The following is an 18,615-nucleotide window of genomic DNA, read 5'->3' on the forward strand; positions in this document are numbered from 1 at the left end:
CACCTCAAAGGTGAGTTCATGCTCTGCGCATGCGCGTGCTGGAAAGATGAGGCAGGAGATTTGGGCTTTTGCAGACCAGATGCCAGTGAACTGACACAGCCGCAGGACTGAAAATCTGGCTCAGTCAGCTACAGCGGGATGACTGAGTATTTGAATTGTTAGGGAGATTTTGAAGAGGCTGGAAGTGACCACTAGTGTCATGCAGGAAGCTGCCTTTTGGCTCAGATTTTAGTACCCACCCTTTTTTCCATGGAAAAGACAGGAAATTACTTAAGGTGTATCTGTCACGTTAGGTGTTTTTCACCATTTTCAGACGATGATGATGTAGTACTACTGCTTCAAATACATTACTACCAGGCGGTGCTGTAGAATAATGAAACTGCTGCTAGGATTGTACAGAAGTGCAGAGACAGGTTAGAGCCCCGCCGTGCCCCACACTCCCACCTGTGCCATGAGCTAAGGCTCAGCTCTTCTGACCTTGCACCGTTGGTGTTCAGGAATTTTAGTTCTGCTCTGGCACATGCATAGACTAGCTGGCTCCTGCCTTTAGCTCGTAATGTTTTCCTTCCAGGCAGAGGTCTATAGCTAAAATGTACATACTGTGTTTGGATAAAAAGTTATGCAAAAAATGCTTTTCTGTTTTTTTTTTGGTTTGTTTTTTGTTTGTTTTGTTTTTTTTTCTTGTAGGGGAGTAAATCCATTCAGAATTTAGTTGAAAAAAGGAGCTTTACTAATAGAACAGACAGTCTTGATGAGATAACTGAGGAGACAATGCTAAGATTTCATTTTGGGCAAAAGGCCCATTTCTCTGATCTCCTGAATGACACAGGTTATAGGATTTGACGTAGTAATTCTGAACCAAGCCCCCACATCACGGCTGAACTAGGCCACTTCTGTTTCGTACCTTTTGGAAGAGATCTGATCGTGACCTTGTGCTATTGTTCTGACAGCTCTCCTAGGCAGACAGACATCTAAGCCATTAAAAGTACATGAGCCTTACTTCCCATCTGAATTTCTCAAGAGAAAGAGAGGGTCTGAACAGAAAAAAGGAAATGAAGAAAGAAAACAGGGTATTTAAAAATAAAGAAGTAATCTGACAGAAAACAGAGTAGTGAAGACTCAAGCTCACCATATGCTTTTCAAATCTATCACCCTCAATTTGTCTAAATTCCTCCACCATTCAGATTTCTCCAGCCCTTGGTTTCAGCTGTTAAATTACTTTCCTGTTCCTGTGATTTGTCCTTTGATGCCGACTGTTGTGCTTTCTTCATCCACGTGGTCCACAGGGACACAAAAAAGTGTCTTTTGCCTTTGAGCTCTAGGAATTTTGAGACTGGAAGAACTGAAAAGAAATATTAAATGAAAGCAGATAAATTGGAGACTGAGGCCAGGCAGGTGTTATTTGTAGCAAGGATCTTTTCCCTTTGCTTAGTACCTTGCTGTTATTACTTCCCTGTTGCACTTTTGTTATTCTCAGAGATTATAGAGATGGGTATTATAAAAGCAGCTTAGACTTCTAAATTATAGGTTGCATCATTTCTCTGTAATGAATGGAATACTTTAACATAGGTCTCCTAATTTCTGCACCTCTATGAAGATATTAAGCAGCTTTTGCCCAGCTGGAGAGTACGCTTCTCTATTCTGTCCTGAATTTGTTGATAACGGTGAATTTTCCTTTGGACATTCATACCGTCTTTAGAGGTTTCTCCTAAGAAAGGCTTTCTCATGTCTGTGTAGGCTGATGCATTGGCACAACTATTGAATCCCCAAGGCAAATAATTTGAATAAAGTCTGCTTGTTATCTGAAAAACAGCAAGCTCTGGAAATGTTTCTATCGCATATTAGCAATTTCTGGCACAAGAAATAAAAAAGTAAGTAGGCAGGAAAAGCAGTAAAACGAGCAGCTGCATAAAGCAGTAATATTCACTCACAGAGACAGTAAGCAATATTTTTTCATTTCTGAAAACATTTCATGCTGTTCCCGTGCTCCTGGACTGTGTTGTAGCTCAGTGTCAAGCTGCAATGGCTGCTAACAAACCTGGAAAAGGACAGTTTTTGTGAACATAAAAATCACTTCCACACAGCACTGCATTTTCTTATCAGAGTTTATTGTTGCATTTCAGATACCATGCCACTATCAGAATAATATCTATTTTTTATTTTAAAAAACTTTGAGAAAAATGTTTCCAGCAATTTTCATTCAATGTGAATGACAAGAGTATTACATCTATAAACATTGAAATATCTATTTAATTTCTTCCTGAGGAAGTTTCACATTTTTAAGCAATGAAAAAGGTTATTCTGTACAAGATAGTCCACAAATCTTTGAAACGAATTCTTTCTGCACAAGTAGAACTGGGAAAACATCACAGTATTTTCAGGAATGTTTGCTGAAATAATTGATTTCCTATCAGGCTCTGTGTTTACACCCCCGCCCCCCCCCCCGGTCACTTTCTGCTCATAATCACACATTGATTTTTAATGCCACAGATGTCTGCAGAAAGCAAATTTCAGAATCATATTTATGAAAATAAAGGTGAAGCTCACATAATCAAGCATTTGTTGAAGAAATTGCTTGTGCAGTTATCCAGCAGGGGAACAGAAACCACAGCTGTGTTACCAACCACAACAAAACATCTGACTTTGACTAGCAAATATAAATCCTTTGTAATAAATCAGTATTTTTAAAGAGTGTTAATAGATAGTCTATTTCTGGAAATCAAACAGTGATTGTAGGTAAGCTGTGAACAGAAGAGGTTAAGCTTTTGTCAGATAATTCACGTTGTATGACTGGCTTACTCAGCTGTACTCATGTGCATCCTATGATTTGGGGAATAACACATCTAGCTGTTGTCTGCATGCTTTGCTCAGGCTCTTCATTCTTTGCCAAGTTGAATGCACGTTAAAAGTCATTCTGGTTTTTAAAGTCTCCTGTTAAATGTAAGAACATATTTAAATAGAATAGTTCTGGAGAAAAAAAAAAAAAAAAAGTGGCTTCACACCATAATAAGCGAACATCCGAAATTCAGAACTGCAAAGAGCAGCAGCAGTTTGTCTCTCCTTCTCTATTGCCCTCCTGCCTGAGGCTAGCCTGCCTAGGGTCCAAGCAGCTAATCCCGCAGCACCTTTTCTAAAGACCAGCTGCATCTCAACAGGAGCTTTGACTCATGCAGATTCAAGATCACGCCCTTTCAGATGCACAGTTCCAGGACCGAAAGGTTGAGGTACTTTGTTCGTAGTATTGACTCAGGTAAAGCTACCACAGGAATCCGCTGAAGATATCCCTAGGAACTCATTCATTTCGTCCCAGTTCCCTCCCTTAGGAAGAGCACTGGGACAATATGAGAGCTCCACTCCGCTGTTCCTCATCAGGACTTGAGAGTCACCATGGCACTCCTTCCTGGAGGATGAGCTTTGTGTTTAACTGCCAAACCAAGCCCTAGTCCACCTGAGGCCAAGGCCGTGCACATGTGGGACTTACCCTCCCAGTGCTACGTGGTGACCGCAGTTGGGCTGTTTTACCAGATCACCAACAATTCTGGGGGCTCCTTGCCACACCTCAGAGAGGACTTCACAGAAGCAGTCCACAGATCTGAGACATGTCACTTTGTCTATTGTAAAGTTGCTGGAGGGACAATGCAACCGACGTGCATATTCCCATGACCACTCTGTCCTTGACTGCCCACTCATTCTTGTTCTGTGGGGGCCTTCATTTCCCAGAGAAAGAAGACAGAAAGGAAAACAAAGAATGAACAATGAATGTGGCCGAAGCCCATTCCTCCTGCATGTAGGAGGCACTCAGTTTGTATGCAGATGGTCCTCTCACCATGAAAACTTCAGGCCCTTGATAGTGCCCATGGTTTTTCTTATTTTCTTCTATTTCATATTTCTGCACTGAAGAACATGGAGTAACCGAGGCAGCAGTGCACAAAGCAGGAGCTTTGTGCAATCACTGCAGAATTTTTAAATATGTTTGATGTTACATCAAGTTATATCAAGGGTAAAATCAATCATGGCAGGATGAAAACCCCAGGTATTTTCTCCAGTTGTTCAATCCAGTTGTAGCAAATCCATGTAGATGCTTGCAGGACGCATCAGCTGTCCATAGCATGCAGAGTATTTGCTTTTACAGATGTTCAGAATCCAGAGTGTTTCTTTTGTCAAATAAGAAATATTTTAAGACAAGTCAGCTTTTGGGACAAATCCGTATGACAGTGAATATTTAAAGTGAAATGAAAATTCTCATTCTGTCTAATAAATAATAAAGATGTTCACGTTAAAAAATGTCTACTCTAGTAGGTCCTCATCATTAATCATGCATATTCCCTTAGCAAAAATGTGCTGTGCAAAGAATATTGTTATATACAGCAAATTTGTCTAGATTTTTTCTTTACAGGCCTACCAAAACCACATATTACATAGACAAAATCAATAAATAATAAAGATTACCAGTTAGAGGTACAGTAAGGATCTCAACATCTGTTTTCTATTTAGGGAATAACAGGCTGTTTTCCATCCCATTACCTTGAAAGTTAAATTATATGATTACATAAATGTTGTAAAACAGCACTGAGACATACAAAGTTTTTCCACCATTTGATGCATGTTTTCAACTATTCACCCTAAAACAAATCATGATAACATTATAGAGCTACTATAAAAATCATCGCATTTAGTACTGTCGTTCATTTTCATTACCTCTTCATGCCTTTAGAAACACTCAGAGCCAAAGTTCAGTGGAGAAGCATTAAGGCCATACTCTGCTGATGTTTTCATTGATGTTCTCTCTTCTAAGTACTATCAATTAATTAGACTTAAACTCACATCTAAACTGATGCATTGTGAGATGTGTCATTGAAATGTCACATAAACGTAAGGCTGGCTATTTGTGTTTTCTATGTAATTTTCTATCATGATTACACACTGTGTTTATTTCTCTCTCCCCCCGTAAGCTTATTTCTAACACATAATACCAAACATATTTAAAATGTCTGGAACCACAACCAGTATTTTCATCTGGAAATCTGACACATTTTTGCAGCTGACGAAAACTGAAGGTTACTGAAAGATGCTTGAATTTTAATCAGGTTGAGGGATCTTGGAACACACAAAGCATAGACTGAAGGCAAATAAATTATGGAAAAAATAGTGGTGCAAATTAAGGCAATCCAAGTATGGATCTGTTTCTGCTCTTTACGAGTTTTTATTTCATTTCAGTGGAGTCACTCCTGATTCGCAGCAAGGTAAACCCAGATGCAGCATCTGGATTGGGCTGCTCATAGAAGCCAGGAGTGAAGCCTATTCATTGCACTGCTTCAGTTTGGTTCACAACTGTTGAAGCATAACACTGCTCATAAGGATTACACTGCAACTTGTGTGCTTCACATGTCCAATTAAATTTCTGTTCAGATAATGGCTATATTTGGTATTTTGCCATTTCGGTCAGTACAAAATCAGACAGTAATTATGGACAAAGGCCCTTACCACATTGTAAGGGTTTGTCGTTACAGGCTACAATCATAGGCAATGGTTTGTGTGTGTGTGTTTGGTTTTTTCCTGTGGCTTCCAGATTTTGCTCTGTGTATTTTGTTGCTGTGCACAGGTAAATCCTATGATAACTGTACTTCTCACCCTTGTTAGTACGTACTTTGGGTATTAGCAATCTGATTCCAAAGGCAGAAGTACACTTGGCATTTTGTGCTACATTAAGTTTTCTTATTTTATGCAAGACAATAATCAAATAGTAAGAAAAACCGTCAGCGGTCTAACAATGGGCTACAAAACCTACATGAGACACAATACCTTTAAACTGATATATAAAAATGTAAATATTTACCATGAAATTGGACAGGTAATGCATCTCTGAAGCTTATACCAGTTGCAAATAACTTCCATATATGTGCACAGTAGTCCACAAGTCCACAGGCCCAGAAATGTTTATGAGAAAGATCTGGCCCACCAGAGCTCTAAGAAACACACGTATTTTCACAATCCACATGCCAGCACATGGAAATAATTTCTAACTTTTACTCTTTTTTGAAGAGGTGTATCTTACAAGACCTTCTGGTAGCTACTGGAGACTTTAGTTACGATGACTGAAGTGTGGAAGAGAGATTTCAAAAAGCCTTTTTTCAATGCTATCTTACTTTCTGTAGCTCCTGTCTCAGCCATGATGGCAGGGGTTGTCCCAACTTGTGTAGGAGTTTTGACAGTTCCACATTGTGGTCTCTGTAGTAACTTGACAGAAAAGCCCTGCACTGATGGATACAAAAAGAGATATTTTCATTTAGTACAGTGTTGTACAGCAGTTGCTGTGAATTCTAGGTTTCAAATTTTGTTTTACCTGTGTCAAAACTTTACTTTCTCTTATGCAATTTATGTTGTTCTACGCTTCCTACTGCATGCAAGTTTAAGCTTTTTAGTTAGGAGCTGAACTGTAGAAGGTAATTTCAAGAGAAACAAAGGCTGTCCAAAATGAACACTGAAGTCAAAGCAAAGGATCTGGTTCTACTCTCAGACAGCCATGTAAATTAAGAATTGCACTGAAACTGCTGCAGCTACTTTGAATTTACTGAAGTGTGATTGAAACCAAAGCTTCTAAAGTGTCTCTGTATGTAGGCATGTATCAGTTAGTAACCCCATTTTCAGAAGTATTTAAAGTTGAAAAAATACACCAATAAACAAACACAGTCTTGTCTTATCACTGGCCAAAAGCCTTCTCACCCAATGATTTTATATCGGTATGATTCTACTGATGTAAAGTTACTGATAATTTAAGTACTGTGAGACAAAAATCCCAACTTACTTGCCACATTAATACTTACTTGTGTTCAAACTGTAATTTTTATTTGCATTTTAGTCAGGCTGAATGAAATGGGAATACAGGACAGAATAAATGTAAAAGTTACAGCTAGAATAGGAGAGTAAACTTGGGCACAGGCTGCAGCATTTGATCTGATGGACATGTCTTCATGTGAGCATTTGTCTGGGGAAGGTATTTACAAAATTCATAGAAACAGAACCTAACCTCTCTTAAAACTGGATTATATGAGAGTCTGCATTACTTGTCATATTCTAACTATTCTCAAAGACAAGGGACCACACACAAATACACATATCTGATCATGACTGAGAGAAAATCATGCACTGTGGGGCCTCTGATAGGTAAAGGAGACAGGTTTCCAAGTTCAGGGAATTTCAGGGGTGCCAAGTTTATTTTTCTCCCTTCTTATGATTATCTCCAGTGATATCCCATACGTGGCAATTGAGTCCCTGTACAATGCCAATGAGCATAGTGGTTTACCTCAGAATCCATAGGAGGGTATTTTCTACCTTTGCTCTTTCCGAGACACTTTGTTTTTCCTTCTTCCAGGAGCTGACACCAGAAACCTTTATGGGAATCGAACCTGAAACAAGTATATTGCAGTGTAAAGGCTGTGATACTGCAAGGTGGATGTATCTCTCAAGTTTAGACTGAAGACTTGAAAGAGTAAACACCTAAGGTTATCAATCTTATTTCAAGGGCAGCCTAATCTAAATGTCAGAATCCAAGGGATTTGTGTACATGTGTATTTACGATGTGCAGCGTGGATGCTGTATTCCTGACTGATACTGTTGAATCTGTCTTGGAGCTAACGTCAAAAATGGAGAAAATAATTCTCTTTCCTTTCTGTTTACACATGTCAGCATTCCATGTTCTACTTACAGAAAAAGAATTCCTTTCAATTCATCCAAAATTCATGTGCAATATTCAAAGCAATTATTTACTTTGTCCGTTCGTCAGAGGGCTACTTCTGTAACAGTCAAGCACCACACTGAGTGGCTCACTGGATGATTCACAGAATATCTAATCCTAAATTGTGTTCTTTGCAAACACTGAAGAATGCATCCTATTGACAGCTCAAAGGAGACGTATGAGAGGCTTTATTTTGCAGTGAGCTTACTTACAGATTAACTGGTATTTTAGAAATGTAGGAGCATGTGAAAACGATAACTAAATTAACTCACGTTAGGGCTTCAGAGTAATTATAATGAGGAGAGACTCCCAGAAATTTCTGTACTTCATCCATTACAGTAGATGGGTCAGTTCTCAGCTGCTGTCCATCAATAATTAGCAACTACAACAAATAAAATAAATGGAAGTTTAATTTAGAATCCATTATTTCAAGCTTCAAACTGAAACATCCACCTCTGTCAAACTCATTCATTACATAGAGAGTACTGCCCCAGAGAATGATAATTGGTCCAGTTTTAATTGTCATCATCATTAATGACCTGCGAGCAGGGAAAATGCCATGTTAATTAAATCTGAAATTATATTAAATCAGAAGCTGTTGTGACAAGAGAGAAATAGCAGTGAAGGATCTAGAAAGAGAAGAAATATTGACGGGAAATTGACTGAGATTTGTCTAGCCAAGAAAAAAAGGTATTGATGTCTAGAGAAATAACCTATAATTGTCATAGACACAAACATAAACACGTTTACCTTACAGTAATGTTGAAAAGCTTGTCACTGGAAATGGCCAGAAAGACAGAAACCAGGAGGCAGATGTTAGGTGAAATGCCTCACTTCCAAACTCATAATTGTATGAAAAAAACTTCTTTGAGAATACAAAGACAGATGTTACGAGGGCCCCTTAAGGCAGGGACACAGAGATACAGAATGTCCAACACTTCCCTAAGAAAGCCAGGTACAGGATAGGTAATTTCTTTTTTCTTCTTTTCAAGTGCATGAGCATATACACACAAAAGGGCCACCCTTTTACCTGGAGGTGAATCTGCAGTGAAACAGACACTGCCTGAGAATTTTATCAAATGTGGCATCACGCCCCAATGCCCCACTAATGGTGCAGCAAGTTTGGGTCTTTCTGACTGTTGGAAGAGAAGCAAGGTCCCAAATGGATTAGTCAAGCATTCATCTCCTCTCATGGACACACCTCTACTTTTTCCACCATGCTTTAGTAATGGAGAGGGGAAATAGATTTGCAGATGGTTCAATAATCTCCTTCTGCAAGCAGTGCTGAAGCTTGTTTTTACATTTCCATGCAAGCAGAGAGGCTAAAATCATATGAATTGCTTCCAGGATTGGATGAAACTTAAGAGGTTTGCAAGACTATGAGATTTCAGAGCATAATCAAAAAGGGGAAAATGTCTTTTCTTTTGAAAGATCGGTCTTTGGGATTATCCATATATAGCACGAAGATTTAGAGATGTGGATTAGTGGAAGTATCAGGCTGTTCAGAAAGCAGTAGCTCATTCCAGAAGTCTTTGCAACTAGATGCATGATGACTGCCTGAGTCCAAAAATGAACCCACTGCTTTCCTAAGACATAAGCTTAGACAACAGGATTTAAGTGCTTCATGGCACAGAGGTCAAAACACATCCCAAATGGGGGATTTTTCCATCTGAAAGAAAAGGAGTGAGGTTTTGTTTTTTTTTTTACTATTTAAAAACCACAGGGATAAGTATCTGTGCCATTCCCACTTCTGCCACCCCCAAAAAAAGAAGTTTTAAGGAAAAGTTTTACCAGTGGAAAATCATTCCAATTTCTGACATTTCCAAGGAGCAGGTAACAAAACATGCTCCCTCTCAATCTTCAGGGAGGCTGTAAGGAACTGAAGCAAAATTTTTCCACGCTTGTACTGATTTATTCATATCCTGATCTCAGGAAGATGTGATTTCATGCAATTCCTCAAAATCTAAGGCATTTCATGATTGGAAAAGTAGAAAAATTAAATGGTGTCATTTTTTACAAAGCAGATAGCTTCATATATAATGAAAATACTACAGTTTAAGTATTTTGAGGCACTTCACAGCATATTGATAATTTTACTGTAATATTGCTGATAGCTGAAGAGATTGTTTAAGTCCCTGCTCTCCCACTGTACATGACTTCATGTCTAAAAGTCTTCATGGTGGGAGAGGAGAAAAATACAGTTTGGAGAAGAGAACAGCTTATAAACAGCCTGAGTTCTTCAGACTGGCCATTTAACGATGGCTGGTGCAAAATCAGCTTGATTTCCTACAGGGCTGGTGCATGAACATACCTATGAGGGAGTTTGTCATGCTAGATCCTCTTTCCTTCTGCATGGCTGCATTGATACAATGAGTTGTACGTGGGAAATTAACTTGAAAGACATGAGCTTCCTGAATTTTTAGAGATTTGACTCGGTGGCCAGATAAAAGAGGACTTTTTGTATGACTTAGGAGATAATAAATTAAGTCAATCAAAATTCTAAACATCTGGACCCCAAATTTGCAAAGTACTTTGAGATTTGCAAATTCTTACCGTGCAAGACAAAGTGTGCTGTTACCACTTTTCTAACGAAAAGCAGAACCTTACCTATTCCTGTTGCTACTTCTACCACTTACTGTATATGCCTGCTGCCTTCATAATGGACATTAAGACTTCAATTCAGGCACACGTGTAGAGACCCCCAAATTTATGCAACTTAAAAAATTATAGATAGCCTTAGCTTGTCTGAGTGAGAGCTCTTTTGGTGAAGAAAGGCTCTCATTTTTTTAGATAAGGCTGTACTTTTAAGCTGAGCTGATTTTAGGTCTGCCTTATGTAGCTTTTTTATGCTTCAGCAGTGCCCTGAACTTGCTAACTAGCTTGGATATGGCCTACTGTATACCGTTGCTTTTGCAATGCAAGTTAATCCCTAGTATTTTTACAGAGAAAACATATGCTACCCAGGGCTGGTTCTTCGCTATCACTGTGGGATGTAAAATCTGGCAAAAATCTGTATGACAATGCATATTGTTCAATATTCATGGGTTACTTTTGGAAAAAAACGAATGAAAACATAACGTACAGAATTTTATACGAGTATCATGATATTACAGTATTGAGTATCTCACGAAGTCTGCAAGGCTGGCCCAAAAGCGAATATGTGAAGAATAACACCAAGTAGATGCATCAGAGCTTCCTTGGCACGCTCTAGGAAAACAGAAGGTGCAGACTCCAGCCAACTTGTCTCAGCTAAGCAAGTCCTGGATAAACAGAAGGTTCAGATTGCAGCCAACCTCCCTCAAGCAAAGTAATCTTTAAATGTTGGTGGGGAGCAGTGCCAGACACACTGCTAATGTCAGAAAAATCCATTCCAGAAATAAATCTACCAAGGAGATACTGATCACGTGATATTGTCTGCACAGTCTTGTATATCACATGATGTTCGGGGCTTAAGATGTGCATCTTCTGAGGCTTGAAGGGCCAGAAGGCAGCTAACAATCTGTATGTTATACGCCAACAGAAGCTTGCAGGAGACCCAATTTTCAGGTTGCTTCCATGCTGCCTGTACTGAAACCTATGGGTCCGTAAGCACACACCCTTTGTCAAAGGCACACAGAGAAATTTGCCTTAACCCATTGAGGATTAAGGATCAGTGACAGATACCAAATGTAGATGTTTAGGAACACCAACAAGCCAAACTGTTTCAGTGCATGAAAGTCCCAAAAGAGGCTCTGATATGTGGATGTGCTGTTATGGACAGCACTGTATGAAGAATTTCCAAAAACTAAGTGTGTGAAAGAGACCCAGTGCTTTGACAGTTGCAGAAAAGTCATATTAGGCAAAACATGAATTCACCTAAAAAACTGGTGATGCCTGAGATGGCAAACACAGTGATGTACACAAAGTCTTTATCTATATTGCTAACTAAAACAAACCAGAGACAGCTTTCTGGTCTCAAGGCCAAATGGCATGGCATGACCTGGATCCATGCTGCTAAACTTTCTCACCTGCAAAACCAAACTGGTTGTCTCCACACCCCCCAATGGTGAAGGTTCTTGTTAGCTTTCTCACTGTGCTCTGCAACTGCTTGGCAAGGTGCTTTTTGCTCTAGGTCCAAAGTGTGCCAGAAGTGTGTTAAAAATCAAGCAGTATGGACAGCAGTGGGACAGCGTGTGAACTCTTGCACAGACGCAGGTTTATTTACTACTACAATCACAGTCTAAGGGGGCTGACACAGTGGAGATTACTGCATGAAAGCACCAAGAAGTGGGTGAAGACACTGATTTAACTATTAAGGTGTTACAAAACCACTAGATCACATCCATTTCCTTGTGGTAAGCCTCATTTCAGACGGAAAAGATGTTTTACACCCCAAAGTGTTCAGACACTAAAACTCATCTCAACCCATGCAGGGAGGGCAATATCCTAGCTGACATACCTTGATGCTCACTGATATTTCTACCACTCAGAGTAGACAGAAATATTACTGAGCAGCTTCCCTTTATTTTTATTCAATTTTGCTTTTGGGAACCCTGATGGACCATCTGATGTTAGAGAGACCACAAAGTACTGCACGCCTGGTTCTCTTTTCCTCGACATTAGACAGAGCCAGACAGAGTGACGAAAGCATGAGCAAATGAAAACCAGCTGTAAGTTAAATGCAGTTCAGGGTACAAGTGAGTTCAAGCAACAGCAGGATATCATATATGTAAGATTAGGATGTCAAGTTACAGTCTTATTCACCTGATAAGGTGGGAAGTAAGTTAGCCATCTTTCAATATGGGTAGCATACCATCCAGGTGCTAGGCATCTCTTTTGGAGAGCTCTAAGCTCAGATGGGGCTCGAGGTCCAGCAGTGATCACTTGATAGAAGCTGAATTTTAGAGCTGCAGGATCTTCGTGTGATCGCTGATGCTGTAAAAGAAGTTACATTGCTGGAACTTTGCAGATCACAAGAGTTGGGAAAATAAAGACAAAACTGGTTGGTCTTACTGACCTGGCCATGAGTGATTATTTACATTAAAAGTTACTTAAGTTAAGAAGTCCTCATCTATATTAATTCATTAAAAATGCTGGGATAAACATTGTTTGTATCTATAAATATAATTTGTATCAAAAGAAACCAAAAGCTAGACTGATATTAGCAATAACAAAACAGAACGTATAAGTGTTTATTTTCAATAAACCAAGTGGCAGATTTTGTACAAATGAATCGGGCATAATAAACACACATACAAGAAGCTCTGCTTCTAGTAGTTTCATATTTTCTTTTTCTAGCTTACACAAGGTAAATACTCAGAAAGGCAAATTTGAACATGAGTATTTATGAGGATCATTGGATATTTCAGGTCAGAAGAGCTATCAGTAGGTTTCTAGTGAAGCCTCCTGTCCAAAGCAGGGTAAGCTACGGGATCAGACTCAGGGCTGTGATTACTTCTCATCAAAAAAACCCCATAAAATACGTCACAGAAGTTCCAAAACCTTTGTTCTCTTTGGAATTTTATCTTTTTTTTAAAAAACCAATTATTTTGCCAAATTCCTGTGGAAACTAGAGACCAGAAGAATAAAAATGCCTTGATCTATCTTGTATTTAATAAGTTTAATAACATAATTTAATAACAAACTAGATAACTGTGTCTATAAACTGTTTTTTGTATGTGCTGATTACATAAATTAATTGAGTAAGTAAGCATTTTTACAGGCAGATTTTTGAAAAGGTGGTTTCTGGTAATTTAACTCTTGAAAGATTTTTAGGTTTACATTGACAGACACCTCAGCCCACGGGTGATCATATATGGTGCACTGTCTGATGAATAAAAGCTTATATCATCCAAACCCTTTATATACATACACACTGAAAGGATATACAGAGAGGATTCAAGGTGGAAACCCTGATTTGCACCTGCCCGTCTTGTTCAGGAGTGCATACCTGGTACCAGGAATACGCCCGGTCAGATGGGTCGATGAGGATGGTGATGATCTTGGCCTTGGGGATGAGGGAAGCAGCTCGCTTAGGGGCTTCCTCAGAATGGAAATAGTTGGCACTTTTCTCAAAGAGGAAGTCAGTGGTGACATTAGAAGGAGTAGGGAAGAAATCCATATACCTAGGAAAACAATATCATTCTCAGAATTACTTGAAAGTCACACAAAGGTTGACAAATCTGTTATGTGCATTTTATTCTAGATTAATCAATTAAAATAATAGCCTAATTGCCAAATAAAATCAAACAGAAGTTCACATTGTATTTTTGATCATATTTTACTTGGTACCAGCTTTCTTCTCACTACATAAAACTAGACATCGCAGCTATTTTTTGGTAACTGGATGAAAACGTTGCAATATTCATATATCTTCTTAAAATTAGTGAATTCTCACTTTTCAGTCAGAACAAACTCCTATCAAAGTCAAAAGTAGAAAATGAGTTTTCTAGATTTGGCCTTTTGCTGACATTAATTACAGTGCAATACTGTAAGAAAAAGATATTCAGTATCAGAATTGCTTTTACTCAGAAAAGATCTCGTTTATGTGGGGAAGATACACTGAAAAAATCCCCCACAGCTTCATCAGGTAAAAAGGTTTCTTAGCAGTGACAGCGCCTTTCACTTATTGTTCCTAAAGCACATTTTTGTGGAAACATGTGTTGTGTCCCTTTCAGTTTTCTTGGTGAGCTTTCCGCATCTGTTATGAAGTTGCAGTTAACTTCCATCAATCTGCTATGTCACATACAGACTTCTTTATCCATGGCCCCCACACCACTTTTATTACTGTTGGGGAAAAGAATGAATGGGAAGTGTTGGTAGTCTTGATTTTTCAGTTGAACCCTGTATTGATAAAATAAATGCCATTTAAAACAACCTCTTCTGAAGATCATGCTTAAGGACTGAAATTTCCTCCAGTGCTTAGACTTCATCCTATGAATAGATGTGAGCTACTTCTAATACAAATGACGTGCTCTTGTTGGCTTTGAAATTGAGACTGTTGCAGCCAAGTCCAGAAGACTGGGTAAGATGGAATGGACTGATGCACACGCCGTTTTCTTTAGGACACGGATCTCACAATGTGCTCATTAGCACACAGGCACTGATTACAAGGTACTTGGAGAAAAAGAAGGAAACTACAGTGGTTTAAAGAAATGGAACTCTGTGACACCCGATTCCGAGAAGTTAATTCTCACGAGCAACTTTTACGTATACATAAGCAAACATTGTCAAGTTGTTGTTTTGTGCTGCTTTGGCACATGAATGGACACCTGTCATCAGAACTGTGCAAGAAAATTGAGCTGGCCTTCAGATGACAATTTTCTATGTGTTAGATAAGGAATAATATTTGGGGGTTCATTAAGAGTAACAGCTCGTAGATTACCTTGTATCAGAGAGACCTGAATGATGTCATGTGAAGGGTGACGGATGGGCATGTTCCTGCATAATATGCTCAAAGTTGCACTCAAACATTCTGCTACAATGCTGCATAGCTATTGCTAGTCTCACATGCAGACTGTGCTGAGATAATGAGGACAACAAAACAGCACAGAATGAAAGGCTGCCACTGCCCTGCTAGTTTAATTGTTTTTGTCTATCTAATGCAAATATCTGAGAATATGATACTGTATGAAATGAAATGTATCAAATGAAACATTGAACAATGGACTCTATTTCCCAAAAATTAGGGCTGATTTGATGAAAATGATGAAGCTGTACCAATTTCTGCTCACAAATAAATTAGAAACTAATGACTCAACCTGACTGTGTGACCTTAGAATGTTTTACCAGAACATCAACAGCAAAGCAAAAAGCCTGCTTTGAAAGAGGCAATAGGCACTACAGGCAAATCTGCTCTAGATCATGTATGGTGTCATGATGCCATTGTACTGAAGTCCTGGTAGCAGACTGAGTAAAGACAAGGCAATGAGGACTACAGTCTTATAAGGAAACCCTTAACATTAAATACGGCACTACACCAAATTTTGGAAAAAAGTGAAGTAATTCTTCAGATAACGTGCTAAATTTTAAAAAAGTAGAAGTTGATGTCAAGTCAGTGAAAAATGGTAAAGAGATTGGACCAGGTGGGATATGACAAGGTTAAAAAGTTTAGGCTCAGCATTTCTGCTGAACACAGACTGCAGAACTCTTGCTCAGTGCCTCATTCATGAGACAATTATTAAACTCGACAAAGGCAAAGCTGAGAAGGCTTTACAGAAACTTGTCCAAGAAATCTGTAACAATTCTTACATAAAGAAATGCACAACTGATCTATTTAGACTTCTCCATTTCAAGAACAGAAAGATCAGTTCTCCTCTTACTGTTCTGTCATCTCTACTGGAAGACTACAATATACATCTATACCTCTTTCAAGATGGCAGTACTGAGGTTGCCAAGGGCTGAAAGAACCCTTTCCTGCTTCTGTAGTTAGCCTTGGTCTAAATATAAGCTTGGGCAAAGACTAAGAGTCAGCTCTGGGAAAAAGCTGTATCTCTACAACCATAAAAGAGACCGATTGTTATTTGTGCATACTCTTGCCTTGAAAGAATCCTAGCCAATTAATGGACTTGAACGAATGGACATAGAAAATGGCCTCGTATCTAATTACCATTTGGTAAGCTCATTACATGCCAGCATTAAAATACCAGACTGAAGGTCTGAGAGATTTTGTCTGGCAGAGAGAATGCAGATCTAAGAGTAAAGCAACTACACCAACTGGTAGTTCTGAGTATCCAAGACTTAACTGTCAGAACCTGGCAGGGGTGAGTGAGGCATGTAGTGCAGAGGTGGAAATAGCTAAACGGGTGCTGTAGAAGCAGAACGTGTGAAAAGGATGTGCCTGGTCTGTACAGGTTGACCACTGGGAGCCTCATGCACCAGGGCTGTGTTAAGACGAAGGTAATTCAGCACATGTCTAGCAGACAAATTGTATCTACATGTTAGGGAAGTGGATACAGCAGGAGGAATGAGAGAAGCAGCAAACTGGTCTTCTAGCAACATGAAAACACTGATTTTGTGGAAGAACTGGCACACTGTACTTAGGCTGTCTCCATCAGTGTGGACCTACTACGCCTCCCTTGCATGGCATCTTCTTTGACTTCAAAAGTCTCAACAGCAAGGAGTCAGTTTCCTAATTTCCAGTCATTCAGCTAGCATTTCTCTATTGGTAACAACTGGCTGACTCACCACACTTTGTAATAAGAATCTGCTGCAAAATTATAACTCTGTAAAAACTAAGAGACTTAAGAAATTGGATCTGACATATCTGCACTAAGACCACATAACAGTGTTCACCCTGTTAATTTTATGGATGAATACAAAGTCAAAGGCAATAAAACTACTTTCCCTTAAACTGGGGGAAAAAAAGAAACAAGACAAAATATCAATAATTTCTTACTGGTGCTCCCCAGCCACTACAGCATGCCAGCGCATTTCATCTTGTGGTGCTCTATACTGCAGCACTTTCGGAAACCAAGAGAAAACAAGAACGACCTTCTGGGTGCAGCTATGTCTGGTGAGTCCCTGGTAGCCACAGTGAACATGGCAGCAGTGACACATACTCTTTTTTTTAACACCACCTACTAACCCTACAGAGACACGAACATTCTCCTAATGACTTGATCTTTGAAAAACATATTGAGAGTCTTTCCCTGTCCCCCTTTTACCTAACTTATTTCTAAATCCTACTTAAAGGAAAAAAATTGCCTCTCTCTGATATTACCTTTTTTCTCTTAAGAAATATGATTTCCAACAGGAACATAATTTCTGCCTGCATACATCCAACTAACAACCATTACCGTCCCAACTTCAAAGGCACGTGTAATAAGACGTACATATTTTGTTACTGTTTTGCATATACTGATATACCGATATTTACAAGAAAGCCTCACAACAATTGGTGCATTTATGATATTCTGTAGTAAGATTGTTATTCATTTGCATTTATTTATCATTCTAGAAGGACACTGAAGGTTATTTTTTTATCTCACTCTATATATAAGCAGTTACCATTACCAACAGTAATGTCATTTTTGTATTGTTAACATATATAAACTTTTATATTTATACTAATAACCCATCTTACCAATCAATCCCCCTGTGGTAGTTATTTCTATTAAAGAACTGTACCTCCTCAAAGGTTTTTGGGCTGGGGGAGTTACTAATGATGGAAGGATGCATGATCAGGAACAAATACAAGGCTGTGGTACCTGCAAATAGGATAAAAGTCCAAGATTAAAAAAAAAATACATACAGACACACTTTTTTTTTTTTTTTTGGGGGGGGGGTGGTGTCATACCTGCAGATGGACTAAACCAGCTTTATTCCATTTGATTTGAGTGAGGGGATGCCAATTGATGTTATCAAAGACTCTGTACTTTCTATGCTTTTAAATTGAAGATGTTTAAAGAACTGTAAATAGTTAACACAGAAACTGGAGCGCCAATGCTGAAATCTGTTTTCCACACTTCTAATAACTGTGTTTTAAAAATAATTATTGGGTTTTATGAGACTGACACAAAAATAATCTAAAAATCTGGCACTCAGTACCTATCAAGGATTGGTGAAGATGAAAGGAAGCACATACGCAATTTTCTGATTACAGAGAAAAAAAATAACCATTAAGTTAATTTATAAACTACTGCAACCTTGCAATTGAAATTGTCCATTAGGAACTTCTTGACTTGAAATAAATACCATGAAATAACAAGTTTCTATAAACAAGACACTTGCAGGACAGACAACTTGCAGTTAAGAATGTACACCATTTGAAAAATGGCTGTCCTTTTCTCCTTCTGCTTTGACAAGATCTTGTCTACCTTGTTGTTCTCTTTATCAAAGTGTTACTCATTTTGACATAAAGCCAAAAAAAAAATCCAACACGCACCTGAACCCTGCATTTT

The 18,615-nt window shown here is 38.7% G+C and overlaps 1 protein-coding gene across 1 annotated transcript in view; it reads right to left on the reverse strand.

Annotated features, from left to right (window-relative positions):
- Nucleotides 1-4,176: 4,176 nt before the first annotated feature.
- Nucleotides 4,177-18,615, reverse strand: part of LOC104353757 (bifunctional heparan sulfate N-deacetylase/N-sulfotransferase 3) — a 62,776-nt gene continuing 48,337 nt past the window's right edge. Inside the window, exons 8-14 of the mRNA XM_009960449.2 lie at nucleotides 17,799-17,922; nucleotides 13,665-13,839; nucleotides 12,479-12,649; nucleotides 8,008-8,117; nucleotides 7,304-7,406; nucleotides 6,147-6,257; nucleotides 4,177-4,218 (exon numbers count right to left, since the gene is read on the reverse strand). Coding sequence (XP_009958751.2) covers nucleotides 4,177-4,218; nucleotides 6,147-6,257; nucleotides 7,304-7,406; nucleotides 8,008-8,117; nucleotides 12,479-12,649; nucleotides 13,665-13,839; nucleotides 17,799-17,922 — 836 coding nt within the window. The remainder of the gene's footprint in view (nucleotides 4,219-6,146; nucleotides 6,258-7,303; nucleotides 7,407-8,007; nucleotides 8,118-12,478; nucleotides 12,650-13,664; nucleotides 13,840-17,798; nucleotides 17,923-18,615) is intronic.

Source organism: Leptosomus discolor, chromosome 4, assembly GCF_034619465.1.
Source record: "Leptosomus discolor isolate bLepDis1 chromosome 4, bLepDis1.hap2, whole genome shotgun sequence".
Taxonomy (NCBI): Eukaryota; Metazoa; Chordata; class Aves; order Leptosomiformes; family Leptosomidae; genus Leptosomus; species Leptosomus discolor.